Source organism: Bombina bombina, chromosome 1 (genome assembly GCF_027579735.1).
Source record: "Bombina bombina isolate aBomBom1 chromosome 1, aBomBom1.pri, whole genome shotgun sequence".
Lineage (NCBI taxonomy): Eukaryota > Metazoa > Chordata > Amphibia > Anura > Bombinatoridae > Bombina > Bombina bombina.
Window position 1 is genome coordinate 972,796,452 of NC_069499.1, and position 25,639 is coordinate 972,822,090.

Sequence of the window (25,639 nt, forward strand, 5' to 3'; positions counted from 1 at the left end):
ATCTAGGCCAATTTTGGTATATTTCATGCCACCATTTCACCGCCAAATGCGATCAAATTAAAAAAAAAGTTAAATTTTTCACAATTTTAGGTTTCTCACTGAAATCGTTTACAAACAGCTTGTGCAATTATGGCACAAATGGTTGTAAATGCTTCTCTGGGATCCCCTTTGTTCAGAAATAGCAGACCTATATGGCTTTGGCGTTGCTTTTTGGTAATTAGAAGGCCGCTAAATGCTGCTGCATTTCACACGTGTATTATGGCTAGCAGTGAAGGGGTTAATTATGTAGCTTGTAGGGAGCTTGCAGGGTTAATTTTAGCTTTAGTGTAGAGCTCAGCCTCCCACCTGAAACATGAGACCCCCTGATCCCTCCCAAACAGCTCTCTTCCCTCCCCCACCCCACAATTGTCCCCGCCATCTTAATTACTGGCAGAAACTCTGCCAGTACTAAAATAAAAGCTATATTTGGGCTTTTTTTTTTTTTTAAGCATATTTACATATGCTGCTGTGTAGGATCCCCCCTTAGCTCCCAGCCTCACTGATCCCCCCACCAAACTGCTCTCTAACCCTCCCCCTCTGCCTTAATGGGCGCCATCTTGGGTACTGGCAGCTGTCTGCCAGTACCCAGTTTAGTAAAAAAATGTGCTTTTTTTTTTTTTTTTTTTTTAAATGCCCTTTTCTGTAGTGTAGCTTCCCCCCCCAAATCAACCCCCCACCCTTTCGAGATCCCTTAGCTGTTTATTTACAGCTTTTAAAACTTTTTTTTTATTTTTTTAGTTATTTTTCTGTAGTGTAGCAGTTCCCTCACGCGCCCGTCCCGCTCCAATCGGCGCATCGATGGCCGCCACCCGCCTCTCAGACTTGCTCCCACCCACCAACGATACCTGCCACCGATGTCCGGTGCAGAGAGGCCTTCCAGCTGCTTTCCAGACCGAGGACGTGTGGCGTATGTCCTTGGTCATTAAGGGGTTAAAATAATTATGGGGTAAAAATGCTAGTGCATTTATAAGTATGGTTTGTGTAATGGTGCCTCCCAGACAAACTTTCAGTTCATTTGATGCAGGAAACTTCCCTTGCTTTTACAATGCTCCTTCAAAGTCAATACTAGACGACTGAATGAACATAAGATCTTCTTGAAGACTTGCCAATAAGTTTGCAGCAGCTGCTTCATGTGAGCAAGGCTGAGAAGCACAGTTTACTAAATATCCTCCAGTAATAACTTTCCAATCTTTCTTCCAGTGCGGTCATTTGGGACAGAGGACCGTCCGACTGACCGTCCAGCCCCTCCTAGAGAAGAAGTATATGAATATATAATATTCCGGGGAAGTGACATTAAAGACATCACTGTATGTGAACCACCCAAAGCTCAGCATGCCCTGCCTCAAGACCCAGCTATAGTCCAGGTAACTAAAGTTGTGTGTTTAATTTGTCCTTTCACTGCTAATGCTTTTTTAAATCAGTAAGTGAAACATTTTATATATGTGCTCTATTTATCAAGCCCTTCTCTCCCCTTTGACTGCAGGTTCGCTCAAGCAAACCTGCAGTCAAGATTTATCAAGCAGCGGTCATGAGACCGTTGCTTCCCTGCCCTGCCCTGTTCTCCACCTCTTAGGTGGAGAATTTCAATCTCCCCAGTCTCCTCCGACTGGGGAGATTGACAGCTCTTGTGCGTCTGCAGGGGGCGTAGTTGCATGCGAGTGCTTGTGTGCAATGGTAAATGCAGGCAGCGGATTGCTGCCTGCCAGAGTAGAAGCTGGGCGGAGAGAGGCAATTACGAATGGCATATACCCTTGTCCACCTGTTCCTTAATGTATGCACCAATTGTAATAAGTTTTTATCAGCAGAACAAATCCTTTTTGAAAATAATTTTAGTTTGCAGAAATATCAGAATATTGAAGAGCCACAATCCAGAATGCAAGGATGTTTTTTGACATTAACCAGGAAAGTTATGGAAAAGCAGTGTAGAAGTCAATATTCATCTGCTTTATGGTTCCAAATTTAGCTTTAGTTAAACTTGCTAAAACACCAAAATGTATTCTAAAATGTTAACCATATAAAAGCATAAAATACAGCTTTTAGTCACCTTGCACCAGGGTGGATTTGATTGATATCACTAGTCGGTAAGTCTGATTTGAAATAAATTAAATCATGGTTTTCATTTTATTATAACTTTTCAGATTATTCCAGTTATATCAAACTATTGCTGATTTGGTTATGTAGCATTATATATGCATAGCTAGTACACCTCCCAACCATTTTAGTGATCTTTCTACAGTTTAATAGGATTATTATTCATATTTGATTAACTTTTCAGCTATAATTTATTGACAGGAGAAATAATTTAAATAGTTTTATTTAAAGTGATTGTAAAGTTACTTGATATGCTTAACAGGTTGTGTAAGGAGAAATCAAAATAGGGTTGTGTGTGTGTGTATATATGTTTGTTTTATACTCTGCCTTTCCTCTGCCCACAAAGCACTGGCTTTTAATTGGTCATGACGAATCAGTGTTTATCCAATTCTAGCATGCCCCCTTTGGCATCCATCGAGTCAGTAACAACGCCCATGATTTCTTTTCCGCATGTGTGTTTCTCTCCCCCCCAGCAATTCGCAACCATGGGCATTGTTACTGACTCAATGGACTCCAAAGGGGGGACATGCTAGGATTGGATAAAGACTGATTTGTCATTAGAACCAATAAAAGCTGGTGCTTTGCAGGAGGAGGGTATACAAAAATAAGTCTGTTTAAAAATGTGATTTAGAAGATATTGATGAATGAGTTGCCCTATTTTGCTTTCTCCTTACACATCATGTTAAGCATATCAAGTAAGTTTCACAATCACTTTTACTGAAGAATAACAATTACCTTAACAATTTAAGTAAAACATTAGATTTAATTTTTGATGCTTGCCCCTTCCCGCCTCACACTTGGGTCCTTGTTCAGATCTATTCCATTCCACAATCTATTCAGTTAAACTTAGTATGGGTTGATTCTGTGTATATAGTGTTGCATGGGAACAATGACATTAAAACAATGGTTTTCAAACCTGTCCACAGGCCTCTTACAGGCCACATTTTGAGGATATCTTATCTATAGCACAGATAAAATAATCAGCTGATTAGAAAACATGGTTTATTTTACCTGTTCTCTCTCTCAAGGTAATCCTGAAAACCTGACCTGTTGGGGAGGCCCGAGGACAGGTTTTAAAACCAGTGCCTTAAAGGGACAGTAAAGTCAAAATCTTTCATGATTCAGAAAACATGCTGTTTTTAACAACTCGCCAATTTACTTTGCCAATTTGTTTTGTTCTCTTGTATCCATTGTAGCAATGCACTACTGGGAGCTAGCTGCTTGTCACTGTCATCCAATGTGTTCAGCTAGGCCCCAGTAGAGCCCTGCTTGCCTTAAACAAAGGATACCAAGAGAATTAAGCACATTTTATAATAGAGTATATAATTTTCACGTTCACTTCTATCTGAAACCCAAAAGTTTTCTTTCATGATTGTCCCTTTAAGGTATGTTTCTCAACTCTGTTAATTTTATAACATTTGTTGCTGTGAAGAAGGGACATGTGTTTTTTGCAGACAAATAATATTGGCTTCTAGATCGAAAATTGCCCACAATAATTTGACAAAAACATCTGGAAGAACATGACATTACCAAAAAAATTAAACAAGACGACCTGCGATATACAGCATCTTGCTGTATAATTAAAAACAAATCTATATTTCAGGATGAATAACCTTCAGATATAATGATCTTAAATAGTAACTATCATTTTATATAGATTTTTGATTAAAAAGCATTTTATTTTTTTAATTTATTTTTATCCACCCTGCCTTGCACCACTGAGTAAGAATCCAGTATCTAACCTTAAAAGTATTAGCTCAGATATTTTTAACCACAATTATCCAGATGGGTGACACATTTTAGAATGACTTCCTCTGTCTAATCTTGCTTAGAATAGTATATATTATTGGGATTACATGTACATTAAAGGGGTATATGATTTCCTCCCCTACCTCATTCAGGAGGGAATTCCTTTGTTTCAAATTAGGTCTCATTACATTCTTAATCATAGGGAAGTGATAGCCCACTTTATCTATTCAAAGAGAATCTCCCTATGGTTTTGCTAATTACCTGAATCTTTGGTGTTGTGACCTCATTTGAGACAGATTTCTTTTTACACTTGAAGGAATGGTTTACGTATGTCAGAGATGGAATGAAATATGCCTTTTAGAGCCCCTCTTCCAATCATTCAAAACTGCATGGTGCATAAACAGTCTCTTGTTGTTCTGTTTTATTTAGCTTGAACTTTAGTCTTTTATAGCTTTATGTAATTTGATCTAATCTTTATCTTTAATAAGATATTCTAATACTTGTCGTCATAGGTAGACTTGTAGAATATTATTCCAGACAGTTAAAATCATCACACTGTAATGGACCTAAAATGTACTTTGCTGTAGGGCACTGGTTTTCAAAACTGTTCTCAGGCCTCCCTAACCGGCCACATTTTGAGGATATCTGAACTGGAGCACAGGTGAAATAATCAGCTGATTAGTAAACATGGTTATTTTACCTGCTCTCATCCAAGGCAATCCAGAAAACCTGGACTGTTGGGGAGGCCTGAGGACCGGTTTGAAAACCGGTGCTGTAGGTTTAATAGTCCAGCTTTATATAACTGTTCTAGATTTTCTGTTTGTTTTCCTGAAATACAAGAGGAAATGTGCATCTTGATCAAAATGTATTTGTCTTATTTATTGGGAAATGAATGATCATGTGCTAAATTTATTTTCTTTCCTAAGACATGGAGAGTCCGGTCATTCCAATTACTAGTGAGATATTCTCTCCTGGCCAGCAGGAGGAGGCAAAGAGCACCACAACAAAGCTGTTAAGTGTCACTTCCCTTACCCATAACCCCCAGTCATTCTCTTCGCCTCCCTCAATGGAGGAGGTGAAGTTCATGTCTAAAAAAATGAATTCCTTTTTCGGGGTACTTTTTCCCTGCAAGCAAGGATTTGGGTTTAGCTGTGTCCACGTCAATCTCTTGAAGAGTAGTGGTGGCTTTTAAGCAGTTAGAAAGTTGTGCGGTAGTACTTGCTTGGTTTTCTAACATGTCTGCTGCCCTTAGTATAGAAAGCCAGAGTTGGTTACTCTGTTCTTTCTTTATCTGCAGGTCTCTTGATGGGACACACTCCTATCACGCCTTGTGAGCTGTCTTCCTGCTGGACAGCTGGATTTGCAGGCAAGTGCTTTTGTCTTCTAGGTTTTGGAGACTTGCTCTTGAGAAGATTTTCCTGCAGTAATTATTGGGACATAATTAATCCTTTTAGGAAGGATTTATTTAGGCAGGGTGCAGGCACTTCATGTATGTGTGGAGACCAAAGGGGTTAACTTAACATGCTGTTTATGGGATGTTTTCTATGTTTTAGTTTATTTTGACTTTTTTTTTTTTTTTTAGGAAATGTGATTGTTGGGCTCTACTTTGTTGTATCAAGTTTTTACTAGGCAGTTGCTGCTAGAAACGTGTGCTTTTAGTTATTGCTGCACATTTTCTGATTCTGCTGGTCATGTGACCCCTCCCTCACCCGACTGTTCCATTTTGGACAGCTTCTTGGTGTCTATATATATATATATTTTTTTTTTTCCTTTAATTGATGTACAGCTCTCTCGTGGTGGATTTCTCAGGATCATCTGTCTCAGGGCACATGCTTCCGGAGACCTTCCTAGATGATTGTGACCACGGATGACAGTCTTCTAGGCTGGGGAACAGTATGGGACTCGTTAAAGGTTCAGGGCCTATGGACTCGGGAGGAGTCTGTTCTCCCCATAAACATCTTGGAGTTGAGAGCAATCTACAATGTTCTGATGGCTTGGCTTCAATTGTCCTTAGCCCGGTTTATCAGGTTCCAATCGGACAACATCACCTCAGTGGCTTACATCAACCACCAGGGGGGAGAACTGAGTTCCTTAGCCATGAAGGAGGTGGCACGGATTATTAAGTGGGCGGAAGCTCACAATTGTTTTCTATCTACTATCCACGTTCCAGGAGTGGACAACTGGAAGGTGGATTTTCTGAGCAGACAGACATTTCATCCCAGGGAGTGGGTTCTCCATCCGGAGGTGTTCTCCAGGCTAACCTTCAAGTGGGGGGGTGCCGGAGTTGGATCTGATAGCGTCTCGTCAGAACGCCAAGCTTCCAAAGTACGGTTCAAGGTCAAGAGATCTGCAGGCCGCTCTGATAGATGTTCTGGCGGTCCCTTGGGAATTCGGTCTAGCATACCGGTTTCCTCCGTTCGCGCTACTTCCACAAGTTATTGCTTGTGTCAAACAGGAGAGAGCGTATGTAATTCTAATAGCTGCTGCTTGGCCTCACAGGATCTGGTATGCAGACCTTGTGAAGATGTCATCTCTTTCTCCTTGGAGGTTACCTCTGAGGAAGGACCTAACTCACAGTCCTTTCCTCCATCCAAATCTCATTCCTTTGAAGCTGACTGGAGATTGAAGTTCTGTCTAAGCGTGAGTTTTCTGAATCGGTTATTGATACCAGGCTCACAAGCCCGTTACTTTCAAAATTTACCTTAAAGGGACATTAAACCCATTTTCATTATTCAGATAGAGCATGCAACTTTCTAATTTACTCCCATTATCAATTTTTCTTCTTGCTTTCTTAATTTGAAAAAGGCATTTAAACTAAGGAGCCAGCCAATTTTTGATTCAGTACCCTGGACAGCACTTGTTTGTTGGTGCTGTCCAATCAACAAGTACAACCCAGGTTGTGAACCAAAAATGGGCCGGCTTCTAAACTTACATTCTTGCTTTTCAAAATGAAGATAGCAAGAGAATGAAGAAAAATTGATAATAGGAGTAAGATAGAAAGTTAAAATTGCATGTTCTATCTGAATCATGAGAGAGAAAAATTCGGTTCAGTGTCCCTTTAAGGTATGGCGTAAATACCACTTTTTTTTTTTTTGTGTGAATAGAGTAGGGTCAGTATTTCTATAATTTTCTTTTCTCCAGGAAGGCTTGGAGAAAGGGTTGTCAGTCAGTTCTCTGAAAGGTCAGATTTCGGCATTATCTATTTTACATAAGCATCTGGCACATCCGCCAAACTTTTTGTCAGGCCCTGGTCAGAATCAGGCCTGTGTTTATACAGGTTGCTCCTCCTTGGAGCCCTAACCTTGCTCTTAGATTTTGTGCAACAGGTTCTGTTTGAGCCAATGCATGCCATAGATATTAAGCCGTTATCTTGGAAGGTTTTGTTTCTTGTTGCTATTTGTTCTGCTCAGTTTCTGAACTCTCGGCTTTTCGCCTTACCTTATTTTTCATGCGGTTATTTCATACTAAGTTGGGGTTTCTCCCTAAGGTGGTTTCTGATAGAAATAATCAGGAAATTGTTGTTCCCCTCTGTCCTAACCCTCCTCCTCCTCATAAGAAACATCTGTTGCACAACTTGTATGTTGTGCGTGCTCTAAAATTCTACCTACAGGCTAAGGATTTTTGCCAGTCTTCTGCCCTGTTTGTTTCTCAAAGCGTGAGGGTCAGAAGGCTACTTCTACTTCTTTCCCTCTGGTTGAGAAGTGTGATTTGTTTTGCTTATGAGACTGCTGGACACCAGCCTCCTGAGAGAATTACAGCTCATTCCACTAGGGCTGTCTCCTCTTCTTGGGCTTTCAAAAATGAAACGTCTGTGGAACAGATTTGCAAGGCTGCAACATGGTCCGCTCTGCATACTTTTTTCAAAATTTTACAGATTTCATACTTTGCCTTGGCTGAGGCCTCTTTTGGGAGAAAGGTTCTTCAAGCGGTGGTGCCTTCTGTTAAGGTCTGCCTGTCTTGTTCTCCCTCCCTATTCATTCTGTGTCCTCTAGCTTGTGTATTGGTTCCAACTAGTAATTTAATTGATGTTGTAGACTCTCCATGTCTTAGGAAAGAAAATAAAATGTATGCTTACCTGAAATTTTCTTTCTTTTTGGACATGGAGTCCACGACCCCACTCTTAAGATTAGACAGTCTATTTTTTTTTTTTTATTAATTTTTTTTTTTTATTAATTTTTTTTTTTGTTCTAAACCTCGGGCACCTCCACCTTTTTGTGTTATCATCTTTTTCCAATTCCCTAGAGCTAAATGGCTGGGGGTTATGGGTAAGGGAAGTGACTTAGCAGCTTTGCTGTGGTGCTCTTTGCCTCTTCCTGCTGGCCAGGAGTGAATATCCCACTCGTAATTTAAATCACGTTGTGGACTCCATGGGGTCAATTTATGTAAGTGCGAGCGGACCTGATCTGATATAGCTCATCATGTCCGTTGCACATTGATATGTTGTCGGCATTTATCATTGCACCAGCAGTTCTTGTAAACTGCTGGTGCAATGCAGTCTCCTGCAGATTCGCGGCCAATCTGTTGCTAGCAGGGGGTGTCAACCCAATCTTAATTGATCGGGTTGATTTCTGTCCGCCGCCTCAGCAGGCGGACGGGTAATGGAGCAGCGTACGGGGTGTCAAGCTTTGGAGCTTGATAAATTGTACCCATGTACGGAAAGAAATTTTTCAGGTAAGTATAAACTTTATTTTTTTTTAGGCTTTTTGAAATCAATTTGTAAAGCTATGGTCTGTTCCCCAACAGCAGCTGAGAATAAATGCAGCAGTTCAGTTGTGTATACAAATGCATTGTTATAGATATATTTTGACAGTAAACATAAAAATGTATCCATCACTTTGAAGTATGGACACAATGAGCATCAACTTCTAAAAATGTTTTACACAATTTGTCACAGAAAAGTCCTCCATTTACGGATTAACACCCCTCTTGGCTGACATGTTTTTAAAAGCCAAGTCACAGGGTTCTCTAATCACAACCTGCTCGATTGTTGCATTCAGATAACTGAAGCAGGTTCCCATACTGGATAAAGCTGTTGACTGCTTTATCAAGCATGGGAGCTTGCTACATTTTATCTGCATGCTGTGAACGAGTGGATTATTGGAGTACCCTGTGAGTTAAAAAAAAAAAAAAAAAAAAATTTTTTTTTTTTTTTTTTTTTTTTTTTCTGTTTTTTTTTTTTTGGGTTAATCTGTAAACGGGACTTTTTGGTGATATAAAATACAGAAAATTAAGTGGCAACAAGCTCATTGTGTTAACTTTTTTTTTTTTTTTTTTATCCATAACGAAAAGAGAAGAAATTATTTTTTTTGCTGTTTTGTTTCTATACTAGGTCTTAAATTGCGCCTCATAATAACTTTACAATGGGTGTTTTTTGTGTTCATATACTCTCCAAAATGACTTTAAAACACCGTATCTTATAACAGGGTTTGTGTGAATATTCTGGGAATGAGTAGATTGAATGGAAATGCATATCTTTTTCAGTCTTCTCTGGGCTCTGCCCCCACAGCATCCTACCAACCTTCTGTGCCATACAGTCCTTTTCGAGGCATGCCATCCTACAGTCAGCTTGCTGCCACTTCACTTCTCAACCAGCAATATGCAGCCTCTCTGGGTTTAGGTAAGTGATACAGGATAAAAATATCTAAAATGTTATTAAATGGTTAGTTACATGGCATTGTGACATGTATAGTCATTTACAGTATGCACACTTGCCTCATATTTGATAAACCACCTGGCCCAAAGCCAGGAGAGCAGAGTGCCTTCTATTTTAAAATTAATCTGCATCCTTTACAGGAGGGTGTCCAGTATTAAGATGTAGGACCAGTTTAATTAAAAAGATGTTCAGGGGAGATTTTAAAACTAAACACCTTTATGGTTCTGTAGGTGCATACTATTATGGATAGATAGTAATCAGTGCCATTCTGCTGTCATAGTGGCCTCTTCTGCAGTGAATGGTTAATAAGCCAATTAATGCTTATTGTCTCTTGCCTATCCTGCGGCCATCTGTATAGAGAAACTGGTGAGTCCTCCAGCTTCAGCCGCAGCATCCAGCTCCTGCTCTTCCCCGTCTCCGCAGCCAGCGGTGCCGGACAGTGACATCTCATCAGATCCTCTGCAGCATTCCCTCTCTACAAAGGGTAACAGCCTGATATGCTGTGTATTAACTGTGCATGCGCTGTTTAACCCTTTCAGCTTGTTAATAGTGACACAGGCCTTGCAGATTCTACACAAGATTTAAGTGTAGACTTAAAGGGATATTCCAGCGTATTTTTTTTAATCCTTTGTGAAGTTTAGGATGGTTTTTGTTAAAATGGTAATGTGTGCAAATGTTATTCTTTTATAAAAAAATAAATAGTTTTGCTAAAGAGCAAGGTTTGTTTTGGATGCGTATTTATATTGGTCTAAAATGCCCCCAAACAAAGGAGTGGTTTTGCTGTGTGATCTAAAATGGTTTTTGAACAATCGGCTTTTATATGTAAATTTGTTTCCTTCAGGTTGTGAGCGCGCGCACGCATGCGCAGATGGTCAATCACGTCTCCTTTTTGTGATGGAAGTAGTTGCATGATAATTTTTTATTTACCTTGAAAAATTTTGAAGTTTGACAAGTCACAACAATATGGTCACACTACGTAAACTATGTTTTTAAAATTAATAGTGAATGAATCCATTTTACAACTAACACGTAGCCACTTGCTAATGTCAACAGCGGCTCCACCTCCTTAACCAGTCTTCTGACAGACTCTGACGTATTTTTTAACTGTCCATGTGTGCAATATGCGCACTCCTGTAAAAAAGTGTGAGGCTCAGCACCGCTCGTATTAATGTATGCAACATCGGATTGGCTTAAAGGTAAAGAAAACTGGGCAGTGGAAACAAACAAAACTACTAATAGATATATTTAAACGGTTACAAATTTATGAAACGTTTATTACAAATGTTAAATTATACAAAACTTCATCAACCAAAACACAAGTAATAAGGCTGGAATATCCCTTTAACCATCAAATTCTCCTAAATGAAACTTTGATATGTAAATGTTTTCTGATATGCCAGCTCACATAAGATCATAAGATGACCTTTATGCATTGTCAGTTGAAGAGGAAAAAAAAAAATCTCTACTGGTCCGTCCGTCCCTTCCTTCCTTCCTTCCTTCGTAAAATGTTTTTAGAGTGCTTCCACACCATTCTTACAGAAATAGTTTTCCTTGTGTAATCTGGAAGGCCAAAATGTCACTCAGTGTAAAACATTTAAGGGGCAGTCCTTCTCACAGGTGACTTTAGAGGCAGTTACACAGGTCTATTAAATGGCTAATACGTTAACCACATTTTGCAGCCCTAACTTGATACAAAGATCTAGAACATTATTTTTATGTAAAGTTTCCTAGGTATTAGGACTGCCCCTACCATTAGTGAGTGCTAGAATTGCATTCCCAATGGGCAATTGCTTGTATTAACTCTTTAAATATAGATGTTGGTTTCTAAGCAAACCTTGCTGTGAAAGCGTATGTCTGTTGCATGGTCAGTGTTTTGTAAGCTTGGTGTCATGCTTAGTTTTTGCTTATCTCTGTGAAATTTATCTAGAAATCACAATCTTAAAGGGCTATTGTGATAAAATATGCTCTAATTCATAAGTGTCATATTTTATCCCTATCAACACTGCTGGTCGGAGCGAATACTTCAGCTAATCCAATAAATAACACTAGTTGCACACAACACTGCTTTACAGCTAGCACTTTCTGCATGGTACCAGAGCTCTTTGGGCCCCGAGCAGTACTTTAACTGTTTTTAACCCCTTTTCCGACAGTTAAGCACATAGTTGCAGTGTTAAGAGCCTGTCATTTTATCATTGTAATGGCCCTTTAATTTTGTCTGAACTCCTTTTCAAAGTGGTCCCTTATCTGCACACTTCATATCCTGGCTTGTGTATAGAACTTTTTTTATTTCTTAAAATACCAGTAAGACTGTTCCTTTTTATTCACTGAGAGGCAGCTCACATTTCTTAACCAATTTAGAAAGTGTCCTCATTCGTTTGAGTTTTAATCTTCAGCTGCTGGAGTGGTTTTCTCCATCAGTTTTTCAGGTGCATTCTGTTAAACATATATATTTTTATTTCTCTCCAAGCTGGCTTTCCCTCTATACCACTACGTAAAAGCCCCATGGTTGAGCAAGCTGTCCAGACAGGCCCAGTTGAGAACTTGGTCCAGAAGAAGTTACAACAAGTAAAGGGGCAGTCAGTAAGCCAGCGTGGGAACCGGCAAATTCAACCTCTACTACCACCACCAGCTCCTCTCAGTGGTAATGTCTATGTGCGACACAATACTTAGAACATTAATCCATTGAAGCCTATGTTCAAATGCAATACTCAGTCTTTCTTCCTTTGCTAGTATTTAGTTTTTTGTATTTGTTTTTTAACCAGAATTTCAAGAATTCTCATTTAGAAACCTTAAAAGTACATTAAACACGTCCTGTTTTTCATGTAAAATTGTGCTTATCCCTGGAGATCAAAAAGCAATTTTGAGATCTGCAAATCAAATAGCTGGTTTGGGCATTTTGTAGCATTTTACAATTTGTTACACTTTTTGCTTTTTGGCCTCTATAGTGGGAGCATATGAGACAGAAAGCAACGATGAGGTGTTAAGTTAAAGGGGTAAAATAGTCTAGTCAAAATTAAACTTTAATGATTCGGATAGAGCATGCAATTTTAAACATCTTTCTAATTTACTCCTACTTTTCTTTGTTCTCTTGGTATCTTTTTTTAAAAAAAAGCAAGACTGTAAGCATAGGAGCCAGCCCATTTTTGGCTCAGCACCTGGGTAGCACTTTCTTATTTGTGTCTAAATGTAGCCATCAATCAAAGTGCTACCCAGGTACTAAACCAAAAATGGGCTGGCTCCTAACCTTACATTCAAAGATACCAACAGAATGAAAAAAATGAAATTAGTAAATTAGAAAGTTGCTTAAAATGGCGTGTTCTATCTAAATCATGAATGTTTAATTTTCACTAGACTTCCTTTAAACTACCCAATATTTGATAAGTCCTTTTTATATTCAGGTTAACTTTGGTGTGATGTGCTAGAACTGAATATAGCTAGCTGTTGCATCTTGGAAACATTAGTATTGTGGCACAGTTTTGTTTGGGATTTGTTTTGGTTTTTTTTGTTTTTTTTCGTAACTACTGAATCGTAAATAAATTGTAACTATCTTAACCTTCCTTAAAGTGAAGGTAAACTTTGGTGAATGAGAGCCCGTTTTTTTAAAAAATACTATTAAAAACAGGGGCACTTTCATTCATCAAAGTTTACAAAGCAGCCGTTTTGTTAAAATTACATTTTTTTTTTTTTTCTGCTACAGCAGCTTCCCCCACATAGAGATCCTCTATTCACACGTCAGCAATGACTAATCCTGCTTCCTCCAATCACAGCTTTCTCCCCAGGGTAGTCCATTGCCTGAGGCCCTGCTGTGATTGGAGAAAGCCGGATTAGTCATTGCTAACGTGTGAATAGAGGATCTTTAGCTGGGGGAAGCTGCTGTAGCAGTGAAAAGAAAAAAAAGGTAATTTAAAAAAAAAAAAAAAATGGCTGCTTTGTAAACTTTGATGACTGAAAGTGCCCCCCTGTGTTAAGTATTTATTTTTAAAAAAGGACTTTCATTCACCAAAGTTTACCTTCACTTTAATGTTTCAATTTGTGCTGTAAAAACTAAACTGAACTACCTGGTAGCCTTCACAGAATAAAGAGCTCTTAAAAGTTATCTGTATAGTCCAATGCAGGGCTTGAGATATCCAGGGAGCTTTTGCACATTAAATTCTGTATGTCCCTAAATAACGCATTTCATTGAACTCCTAAGTTGCAATGAGGTTAGGCATGTGTATTTTAGGCTTGATTGTTCATGAAAATGGCCTCTGTCTGCAGCATTCAGCTATTTTCAGCACCAGATATATTTGACAAAACGAAACATCCCAGTTTTTCTCAAATCCCGAACCAAAAATAGTTTTAATGCTGCAGACAGTGGGCAATTCCTGGGCTTTATTTCATTAATTAATAAGGAAACCTGAAATAATACTTATGCCTAAATGAGATGTAAGGCCATTTTAATTTGAATGCTGTAGTTTTAAACTTTTAAAGAGCATGCATCTAGTCCAGGGTGGATTTAATTTAAATCATGATTTAATCCATAATTAAAATCACTTGTCAGTAATACCAAGTTAAATCATGGTTTTCATTTTTATAATAGCTTTCCAGATAATTTTTCCGGTTATATCACCGTTACGGATTTGTTTGCATCGTTTTAAATATTCATAGCTGCATAGCTAAATCATTAAAATGAATAGAATTATTGGGAGGTGAACTATCTCCAGTTTAACCCTTTGAGTGCTAAGCACTTTCCCACCTGGGTGCTAAGATTTTTTTAATGTGTTTTTATTTTTTTCTTTTGAACAATTTTTTTTTTTTTTTTTTTTATGACCCCCAAGACTTTTGCAAAGGTTAGGTGATTATCTTTCCAATGGTGGGTCTTGGGGTCTGTAGCTGCTTAGATGCTTGAGATACAGACTTCTAAGTAGCATGCTCCTATACTTAACATTGTTAAATATAAATAGTTGCGCTGTGACATCACGTTATTGCGCGTGACATCACCACGCAAAACGGGAAGCCCCGGCGATGCCTTTCACTCTACAGGCACAGTCGCCGAGGTAGGAGCGGGTGGGAGCTCCCAAATCTACCTCAAGGTGGGAGTGCTAGTGACGGCTCTGAGCCGTCATTAGCACCAGATTGGGAAACTGACAGCTCAGAGCTGTCATAGCACTCAAAGGGTTAATAGGTTAATCATTCATATTTATTTTAAGGAGAAAAATGACCATTGACTTAAAAATTTAAATAGTATTGACTAAAACAATAACCTTTCATTTTTTAATGCTTGCCCCTCACACTTCACACTTGAATCCTTCTGCAGATCTTTTCCACTCCAAACAATCTTCTATTCAGTGAGCTTCTTGAAACTTGGTATGGGTTGATTCTGTGTACATAGATTTGCAGGGGAGCAATGGCATTAAAGGAACAGTAAAGAAACTTTCATGATTCAGAAAGGAAAACGCATTTTTAACAAATTTTCAATTTACTTCTCATCTCATTTGCTTCATTCTTTTGGTATCCATTGTTGAAAGCATACACAGGTAGGCTCTGAAGCAATGCACAAATATGAGCTAGCTGCTTGTCACTATCTCACCCAATGTGTTCAGCTAGGCCCCAGTAGAGTGTTGCTCTCCAAACAGTACCAAGAAAATGAAGCAGTTCTTAACTGTTTATTTTATAACCATTTTGCTGTGAAGGGATAATTTTATTTCTGCACACAAATTCAGTTTTGAGAACTACAAAACAAATGACCAGATTACAAGTGGAGCATAATGGTTTTATCGTGAGGGTTTGCGCTTGTTGGGCTTACCGCTGGTATTAAGAGCTGAAAGTAAACTGGATCACTTGAGCACAATCGTAAATTACACTAGAATGGTTATCGCAACTTCAGAGCTCTGGTTAAATATTTCCTGAAACAAAAAGTTGCACAAAACACATCAAAAATACATTACAAAGTAGTTACACTCAACACTATTAAATTTTTTATTTTTTTTTAAATATTGCACGCAAGTTAAGGGCTCAAAGAATATGAGATCTCCGGTGTTCGATATATATATATTTATATGTACATACATCTTTAGACATGTATGTCTCAATGTTAAATCCCTTTTGGCTTTTTTTTCTTTTCTGTATACACATATAAACACAAATATATACATATATAGAAGTTCATTGGAGCCCTTTGCAGTTAAGGAGATAAAACCTTTAAATTGTATTTACTGTAAATATTTCACATTCAAATGTTCTGTACATTTATACACAGGTATTCTATGGGGGAATACATGAACACGCACACAATTTTCGAAGGTCGGCTTTTTGCACTCGTCCGGTTATCACTCTAAAAAAAAGTTTATTTTTAACTTGTAATACCAGCGCAACCTGACTACCACGAAAAGCTTATTTCTAGCGCAATTAATACTTGAGCGGGAGCGCTAATTAGTTCTCCACTTGTAATCTGGACCAATATGTGATATTTATTTTGGACAAAATCTGACTGAAACCTCTGGGAGAGCATGAATGGGGTTAATGGAATTTACCAAAAAAAAAATACAGCCATGAAAATACATAATCTTGCTATATAAATAAAAATATTTAATGATGAATAATCTTTAGATTATAATGTATCTTAAAGTGATGGTAAATCAGTGTTTTTTTTTTTAAAAAAAAGCTAGGATTTACCATCACTAAAAAGTTTCATTAATCAGTCACTAAAAAAAAAAGGTAGGGGTGTTTAAACTCACCCTTTCTGTGCTGCGGCAGCTTGCTAAAGTCAGCGGCTCTGGCTGCCTACGGCACAGTGCGCTCTACCAATGAGGCAATGTTTCCACCTCTAAACCTATAGCTGTGCTAGGATGCCAGGTGATACACACAGCTATTGGTTTAGAGGTGGAATCACCAACTCATTGAAGAGCGATGGGTGGCTGGAGTGAGTTTAGCACCTCCCTTTTTTTTTTTTTTTTTTAAATGCTGAGATTTACCATCACTTTAAATAGAAACTATCTCTAGATGTGTTTTTTTTTTTTTTTGTTTGTTTTTTTTATCTTAAAGCATTTTATTTTTTTTAAAAAAAATTACTTTAATTTGAACTCTTAATCGTTGATTTTTTTTTATCCACCCTGATCTAGTTCAATGTTTGAACTGAGACCTTAAATATTATGGCACTGCCATAGTTTTGTTGTTCTACCACAAATACTGCATTTATTTTTTTTTATTTAACTTCAGCATTTTTACATTTCCAGTTCCTACTCCCCCTGTGCCAGCACAGAGCTTGGTGAATGATGAGAACAGGAGACCCCAAAGGCGAAGATCAGGTATAATTGACTTTGGAGGTAGTTTAGTCTGCAACTGTTGCTACAAAGGTTGCAAACTTTATTCCCCATAGTCATCCGAAGTTCTTTGCTATATGGTGATCCACCGTTGTATAACTACTTTTGCATTATTACCACAGCCTGCAGAATGTAGCAGATATTTCACTGCCTTAAAGCTTTGTACCGTTACAACATAAGTCCATTGTGAGTATTGATGGTGTCTGTAAGCCTAGGACAGGAAAAAACCCTCAGTGGCTTTTCAGCTAAAGACTTGTTATCCAGTTTTTGTTATAATGGTGTTTTGTCTCAAACCATTATTTCTTGTGAATGGATGCCAACTAGCTGGGTACTGTAGAGGCCAGGGTTTTGAAGTCTAGCCTTGGAACACCTGATTCATCAAAAAATATCCTCTCCTTTCCAACAGGTAATAGACGGACAAGAAATCGTTCCCGTGGTCAAACGAGACCAACAACTATAAAGGAGAATGCAATTAAATTTGAAGGGGACTTTGATTTTGAGACTGCAAATGCACAATTCAACAGGGAGGAGTTGGACAAAGAATTTAAAGATAAATTAAATGTTAAAGGTCAGTGATCCTAAAGAACGAAAGTTCAGAGTCATTATAGGATATAATATATATATATATATATATATATATATATATATATATATATATATATATATATATATATATATATATATATATATATATATATATATATATATATATATATATATATATATATATATATATACATACACGCACTAGATCTAAAAAGTCTACACACCCCTGTTAAAATGTCATGTTTCTGTGATGTAAAAAAAATGAGACAAAGATAAATCATTTCAGAACTTTTTTCCACCTTTAATGTGCCCTATAAACTGTACCAGTCAATTGCAAAACAAACTAAAATCTTTTAGATGGAGGGAAGTAGAAATAAAAAACTAAAATAATATGGTTTCATAAGTGTGCACACCCTTAAACTAATACTTTGTTGAAGTACCCTTTGATTTTATTATAGCACTCAGTCTTTTTGGGTATGAGTTTTTCAGCATGGCACATCTTGACTTGGCAAGATTTGCCCACTCTTCTTTGCAAAAACACTCCAAATCTGTCAGATTGCGAGGGCATCTCTTGTGCACAGCCCACTTAAGATCAACCGACAGATTTTTGTTTGGATTCAGGTCTGGGCTCTGACTGGGCCATTCCACAACTTTAATCTTCTGGTGAAGCCATTTCTTTGTTGATTTGGATGTATGCTTTGGGTCGTTGTCATGCTGAAAGATCAAGTTCCATTTCATGTTCAGCTTTCAAGCAGAAGCCTGAAGGTTTTGTGCAAATATTGCCTGGTATTTGGAACTGTTCATAATTCCCTCTACCTTGACTAAGGCCCCAGTTCCAGCTGAAGAAAAACAGACCCAAAGCGTAATGCTGCCACCAAAATGCTTCACTGTGGGTATGGTGTTCTTTTGGTTATATGCAGTGTTGTTTTTGCGGCTAACATATCTTTTGGAATTATGGCCAAAAAGTTTAACCCCTTAATGACCGCAGCACTTTTCCATTTTCTGTCCGTTTGGGACCAAGGCTATTTTTACATTTTTGCGGTGTTTGTGTTTAGCTGTAATTCTCCTCTTACTCATTTACTGTACCCACACATATTATATACCGTTTTTCTCGCCATTAAATGGATTTTCTAAAGATACCATTATTTTCATCATATCTTATAATTTACTATAAAAAAAATTATAAAATATGAGGAAAAATTTAAAAAAAATACACTTTTTCTAACTTTGACCCCCAAAATCTGTTACACATCTACAACCACCAAAAAACACCCATGCTAAATAGTTTCTAAATTTTGTCCTGAGTTTAGAAATACCCAATGTTTACATGTTCTTTGCTTTTTTTGCAAGTTATAGGGCCATAAATACAAGTAGCACTTTGCTATTTCCAAACCATTTTTTTTTCAAAATTAGCGCTAGTTACATTAGAACACTAATATCTTTCAGGAATCTCTGAATATCCATTGACATGTATATATTTTTTTTTAGTAGACATCCCAAAGTATTGATCTAGGCCAATTTTGGTATATTTCATGCCACCATTTCACCGCCAAATGCGATCAAATAAAAAAAATTGTTCACTTTTTCACAAATTTTTTCACAAACTTTAGGATTCTCACTGAAATTATTTACAAACAGCTTATGCAATTATGGCACAAATGGTTGTAAATTCTTCTCTGGGATCCCCTTTGTTCAGAAATAGCAGACTTATATGGCTTTGGTGTTGCTTTTTGGTAATTAGAATGCCACTAAATGCCACTGCGCACCACACGTGTATTATGCCCAGCAGTGAAGGGGTTAATTAGGGAGCATGTAGGGAGCTTTTTGGGGTAATTTTAGCTTTAGTGTAGTGTAGTAGACAACCCCAAGTATTGATCTAGGCCCATTTTGGTATATTTCATGCCACCATTTCACCGCCAAATGCGATCAAATTAAAAAAAAACGTTAAATTTTTCACAATTTTAGGTTTCTCACTGAAATCATTTTCAAACAGCTTGTGCAATTATGGCACAAATGGTTGTAAATGCTTCTCTGGGATCCCCTTTGTTCAGAAATAGCAGACATATATGGCTTTGGCGTTGCTTTTTGGTATTTAGAAGGCCGCTAAATGCCGCTGCGCATCACACGTGTATTATGGCGAGCAGTGAAGGGGTTAATTAGGTAGCTTGTAGGGAGCTTGCAGGGTTAATATCACATTTAGTGTAGAGCTCAGCCTCCCACCTGAAACATCAGACCCCCTGATACCTCCCAAACAGCTCTCTTCCCTCCCCCACCCCACAATTGTCCCCGCCATCTTAAGTACTGGCAGAAAGTCTGCCAGTACTAAAATAAAAGCTATATTTGTTGTTTTTTTGTGTTTTTAAAAAGCATATTTACATATGCTGCTGTGTACTATCCCCCCCTTAGCCCCCAACCTCACTGATCCCCCCCAAACAGCTCTATAACCCTCCCAATCTAACTTAATATGCGCCATCTTGGGTACTGGCAGCTGTCTGCCAGTACCCAGTTTAGAAGAAAATATGGGGTTTTTTTATTTTTATTACAATTTTCTGTAGTGTAGCTTCCCCCCACACAAAACCAACCCCCCACCCCTCCACGATCTATTTTTGTGCTTTTGCACAAACAAGATTGAGCCCTTTTTCCTATCAATATTTTCCGTAGTGTAGCGGTTCCCACCCGCTCCCGCCCCGTGCACGCGCCCACCCGCCAACCTCCGTGCACGTGTGCGCTCCCGCGCGCCCCCGCGCGCACCCCCGCCTCCGATCCCGCCCCCCTTGATGGCAGAACATACACCGATGGCCGCCCACCCGCCTCCCAAGTCGGCTCCCACCCACCAACGATACCGGCCATCGATGTCCGGTGCAGGGAGGGCCACAGAGTGGCTCTCTCTGCATCGGATGGCCATGTAAAGTTATTGCAGGATGCCTCCATATCGAGGCATCACTGCAATAACCGGAAAGCAGCTGGAAGCGAGCAGGATCGCTTCCAGCTGCTTTCCACACCGAGGACGTGCAGGGTACGTCCTCAGGCATTAACTGTCTTTTTTTTGACGACGTACCCTGCACGTCCTTGGTCATTAAGGGGTTAATCTTGGTTTCATCAAACCAGAACCCCTTTTGCGATATGCTTTTGGGAGATTTTACATGTGTTTTTGCAAAATTTAGCTGGGCTTGGATGTTTTTTTTTTTCGTAAGCAAAGACTTCCGTCTTGCCACTCTACCCCATATCCCAGACATATGAAGAATATGGGCGATTGTCACATGCACCACACAGCCAGTACTTGCCAGATATTCCTGCAGCTCCTTTAATGGGGCTGTAGGCCTCTTGGTAGCCTCCCAGACCAGTTTTCTTCTCGTCTTTTCCTCAATTTTGGAGGAACGTCCAGTTCTTGGTAATGCCATTGTTGTGCCATATGTTCTCCACTTGATGATGACTGTCTTCACTGTGTTCCATGGTATATCTAATGCCTTAAATTCTTTTGTACCGTTCTCCTGACTGATACCTTTTAACAATGAGATCCCCCTGATGCTTTGGAAGCTCTCTGCGAACCATGGCTTTTGCTGTAGGTTGCGACTAAGAAAATGCAGGAAAGACCTACTAGAACAGCTGAACATTATTTTGGGTTAATCAGAGGCATTTTAAATGATGGCAGGTGTGTACTGACTCCTATTTAACATGATTTTGAATGTGATTGCTAAATTCTAAACACAGCTACATCCCCAGTTATATGCATATTTTATTTCTTCTGTTATGTGTGATCAGTCCACGGGTCATCATTACTTCTGGGATATAACTCCTCCCCAACAGGAAATGCAAGAGGATTCACCCAGCAGAGCCGCATACAGCTCCCCCCCTCCACGTCACCCCCAGTCATTCTCTTGCACCCAACAACTAGATAGGATGTGTGAGAGGACTATGGTGATTATACTTAGTTTTTATAACTTCAATCAAAAGTTTGTTATTTTACAATAGCACCGGAGCGTGTTATTGCCTCTCTGGCAGAGTTTGAAGAAGAATCTACCAGAGTTTTTACTATGATTTTAACCGGAGTAGTTAAGATCATATTGCTGTTTCTCGGCCATCTGAGGGAGGTAAAAGCTTCAGATCAGGGGACAGCGGGCAGATGAATCTGCATTGAGGTATGTAGCAGTTTTTATTTTCTGAATGGAATTGATGAGAAAATCCTGCCATACCGTTATAATGACATGTATGTATACTCTACACTTCAGTATTCTGGGGATGGTATTTCACCGGAATTACTCTGTTAAAAGTACATTAAACCTTTTAATAGGTATTTATTATGTTAAACGTTTTTGCTGGAATGTAGAATCGTTTGCATTTTCTGAGGTACTGAGTGAATAAATATTTGGGCATTATTTTTCCACTTGGCAGTTGCTTGTTTTAATTGTGACAGTTTCGTTTCTCTCTCACTGCTGTGTGTGAGGGGGAGGGGCCGTTTTTGGCGCTCTTTGCTACGCATCAAAAAATTCCAGTCAGTTACTCTTGTATTTCCTGCATGATCCGGTTCATCTCTAACAGAACTCAGGGGTCTTCAAACTTCTTTGGAGGGAGGTAGATTCTCTCAGCAGAGCTGTGAGACTTATATATTGACTGTGATTAAAAACGTTGCTCTGTAATTTTTATGTTTCAAATTTAATTATTGTTACTTTACTAATGGGAACAAACCTTTGCTAAAAGTTGTGTTGTTTTTAAGGATTAATGCTATAACTGTCTTTCAGTTCATTATTTCAACTGTCATTTAATCGTTTAGTGCTTCTTTGAGGCACAGTACGTTTTTGTTAAATAAGATTGTAACCAAGTTGCAAGTTTATTGCTAGTGTGTTAAACATGTCTGATTCAGAGGAAGATATCTGTGTCATTTGTTCCAATGCCAAGGTGGAGCCCAATAGAAATTTATGTACTAACTGTATTGATGCTACTTTAAATAAAAGCCAATCTGTACAAATTGAACAAATTTCACCAAACAGCGAGGGGAGAGTTATGCCGACTAACTCGCCTCACGTGTCAGTACCTGCATCTCCCGCCCGGGAGGTGCGTGATATTATGGCGCCTAGTACATCTGGGCGGCCATTACAGATAACATTACAAGATATGGCTACTGTTATGACTGAAGTTTTGGCTAAATTACCAGAACTAAGAGGCAAGCGTGATCACTCTGGGGTGAGAACAGAGTGCGCTGATAATACTAGGGCCATGTCTGATACTGCGTCACAGCTTGCAGAACATGAGGACGGAGAGCTTCATTCTGTGGGTGATGGTTCTGATCCAAACAGATTGGATTCAGATATTTCAAATTTTAAATTTAAATTGGAGAACCTCCGTGTATTACTAGGGGAGGTTTTAGCGGCTCTTAATGATTGTAACACTGTTGCAATACCAGAAAAATTGTGTAGGTTGGATAAATACTTTGCGGTACCGGCGAGTACTGACGTTTTTCCTATACCTAAGAGACTAACTGAAATTGTTACTAAGGAGTGGGATAGACCCGGTGTGCCGTTCTCACCCCCTCCAATATTTAGAAAGATGTTTCCAATAGACGCCACCACACGGGACTTATGGCAAACGGTCCCTAAGGTGGAGGGAGCAGTTTCTACTTTAGCTAAGCGTACCACTATCCCGGTGGAGGATAGCTGTGCTTTTTCAGATCCAATGGATAAAAAATTAGAGGGTTACCTTAAGAAAATGTTTGTTCAACAAGGTTTTATATTGCAACCCCTTGCATGCATCGCGCCGATTACGGCTGCGGCAGCATTTTGGATTGAGTCTCTGGAAGAGAACCTTAGTTCAGCTACGCTGGACGACATTACGGACAGGCTTAGAGTCCTTAAACTAGCTAATTCATTCATTTCGGAGGCCGTAGTACATTTAACCAAACTTACGGCTAAGAACTCAGGATTCGCCATTCAGGCACGTAGGGCGCTGTGGCTAAAATCCTGGTCAGCTGATGTAACTTCTAAGTCCAAATTACTTAATATACCTTTCAAGGGGCAAACTTTATTTGGGCCCGGTTTGAAAGAAATTATCGCTGACATTACAGGAGGTAAGGGCCACGCCCTGCCTCAAGACAAAGCCAAAGCTAAGGCTAGACAGTCTAATTTTCGTCCCTTTCGGAATTTCAAAGCAGGAGCAGCATCAACTTCCACTGCACCAAAACAGGAAGGAGCTGTTGCTCGTTACAGACAAGGCTGGAAACCTAACCAGTCCTGGAACAAGGGCAAGCAGGCCAGGAAACCTGCTGCTGCCCCAAAGACAGCATGAACCGAGGGCCGCCGATCCGGGACCGGATCTAGTGGGGGGCAGACTCTCTCTCTTCGCCCAGGCTTGGGCAAGAGATGTTCAGGATCCCTGGGCGCTAGAGATCATATCTCAGGGATACCTTCTAGACTTCAAGTTCTCTCCCCCAAGAGGGAGATTTCATCTGTCAAGGTTGTCAACAAACCAGATAAAGAAAGAAGCGTTTCTACGCTGTGTACAAGATCTGTTATTAATGGGAGTGATCCATCCGGTTCCGCGGTCGGAACAAGGACAAGGGTTTTACTCAAACCTGTTTGTGGTTCCCAAAAAAGAGGGAACTTTCAGGCCAATCTTGGATTTAAAGATCCTAAACAAATTCCTAAGAGTTCCATCGTTCAAAATGGAAACTATTCGGACAATCTTACCCATGATCCAAAAGGGTCAGTACATGACCACAGTGGATTTAAAGGATGCTTACCTTCACATACCGATTCACAAAGATCATTACCGGTATCTAAGGTTTGCCTTCTTAGACAGGCATTACCAGTTTGTAGCTCTTCCATTCGGATTGGCTACGGCTCCAAGAATCTTCACAAAGGTTCTGGGTGCCCTTCTGGCGGTACTAAGACCGCGAGGAATTTCGGTAGCTCCGTACCTAGACGACATTCTGATACAAGCTTCAAGCTTTCAAACTGCCAAGTCTCATACAGAGTTAGTTCTGGCATTTCTAAGGTCGCATGGATGGAAAGTGAACGAAAAGAAGAGTTCTCTTTTTCCTCTCACAAGAGTTCCATTCTTGGGGACTCTTATAGATTCTGTAGAAATGAAGATTTATCTGACAGAAGACAGATTAACAAAGCTTCTAAATGCATGCCGTGTCCTTCATTCCATTCAACTCCCGTCAGTAGCTCAATGCATGGAGGTGATCGGCTTAATGGTAGCAGCAATGGACATAGTACCCTTTGCACGTCTACATCTCAGACCGCTGCAATTGTGCATGCTGAGTCAGTGGAATGGGGATTACTCAGACTTGTCCCCTACTCTGAATCTGGATCAAGAGACCAGAAACTCTCTTCTATGGTGGCTTTCTCGGCCACATCTGTCCAGGGGGATGCCATTCAGCAGGCCGGACTGGACAATTGTAACAACAGACGCCAGCCTACTAGGTTGGGGCGCTGTCTGGAATTCTCTGAAGGCTCAGGGACAATGGAATCAGGAGGAAAGTCTCCTGCCAATAAACATTCTGGAATTAAGAGCAGTTCTCCATGCCCTTCTGGCTTGGCCCCAGTTAAAAACTCGGGGGTTCATCAGGTTTCAGTCGGACAACATCACGACTGTAGCTTACATCAACCATCAAGGAGGGACAAGAAGCTCCCTAGCAATGATGGAAGTATCAAAGATAATTCGCTGGGCAGAGTCTCACTCTTGCCACCTGTCAGCAATCCACATCCCGGGAGTGGAGAACTGGGAGGCGGATTTCTTGAGTCGCCAGACTTTTCATCCGGGGGAGTGGGAACTTCATCAGGAGGTCTTTGCCCAAATACTTCGACGTTGGGGCAAACCAGAGAGAGATCTCATGGCGTCTCGCCAGAACGCCAAACTTCCTCGCTACGGGTCCAGATCCAGGGATCCGGGAGCGGTTCTGATAGATGCTTTGACAGCACCTTGGAACTTCGGGATGGCTTATGTGTTTCCACCCTTCCCGCTGCTTCCTCGATTGATTGCCAAAATCAAACAGGAGAGAGCATCAGTGATTCTAATAGCGCCTGCATGGCCACGCAGGACTTGGTATGCAGATCTAGTGGACATGTCATCCTGTCCGCCTTGGTCTCTACCTCTAAGACAGGACCTTCTGATACAGGGTCCATTCAAACATCAAAATCTAACTTCTCTGAAGCTGACTGCTTGGAAATTGAACGCTTGATTTTATCAAAACGTGGTTTTTCTGAGTCGGTTATTGATACCCTGATACAGGCTAGGAAGCCTGTTACCAGAAGGATTTACC

The 25,639-nt window shown here is 39.7% G+C and overlaps 1 protein-coding gene across 3 annotated transcripts in view; it reads left to right on the plus strand.

Moving 5' to 3' along the window:
- The window catches only part of LSM14B (LSM family member 14B), a 51,731-nt gene that overhangs the window by 8,542 nt on the left and 17,550 nt on the right, over positions 1–25,639 (plus strand). For 2 of the 3 annotated variants that reach the window (XM_053705997.1, XM_053706074.1), the window contains exons 2-7: positions 1,240–1,403; positions 9,361–9,496; positions 9,891–10,016; positions 12,000–12,173; positions 16,747–16,818; positions 17,240–17,401. In XM_053705997.1, the coding sequence (XP_053561972.1) occupies positions 1,240–1,403; positions 9,361–9,496; positions 9,891–10,016; positions 12,000–12,173; positions 16,747–16,818; positions 17,240–17,401 (834 nt within the window). The remainder of the gene's footprint in view (positions 1–1,239; positions 1,404–9,360; positions 9,497–9,890; positions 10,017–11,999; positions 12,174–16,746; positions 16,819–17,239; positions 17,402–25,639) is intronic. The other variant, XM_053706155.1, reaches the window with a different exon arrangement.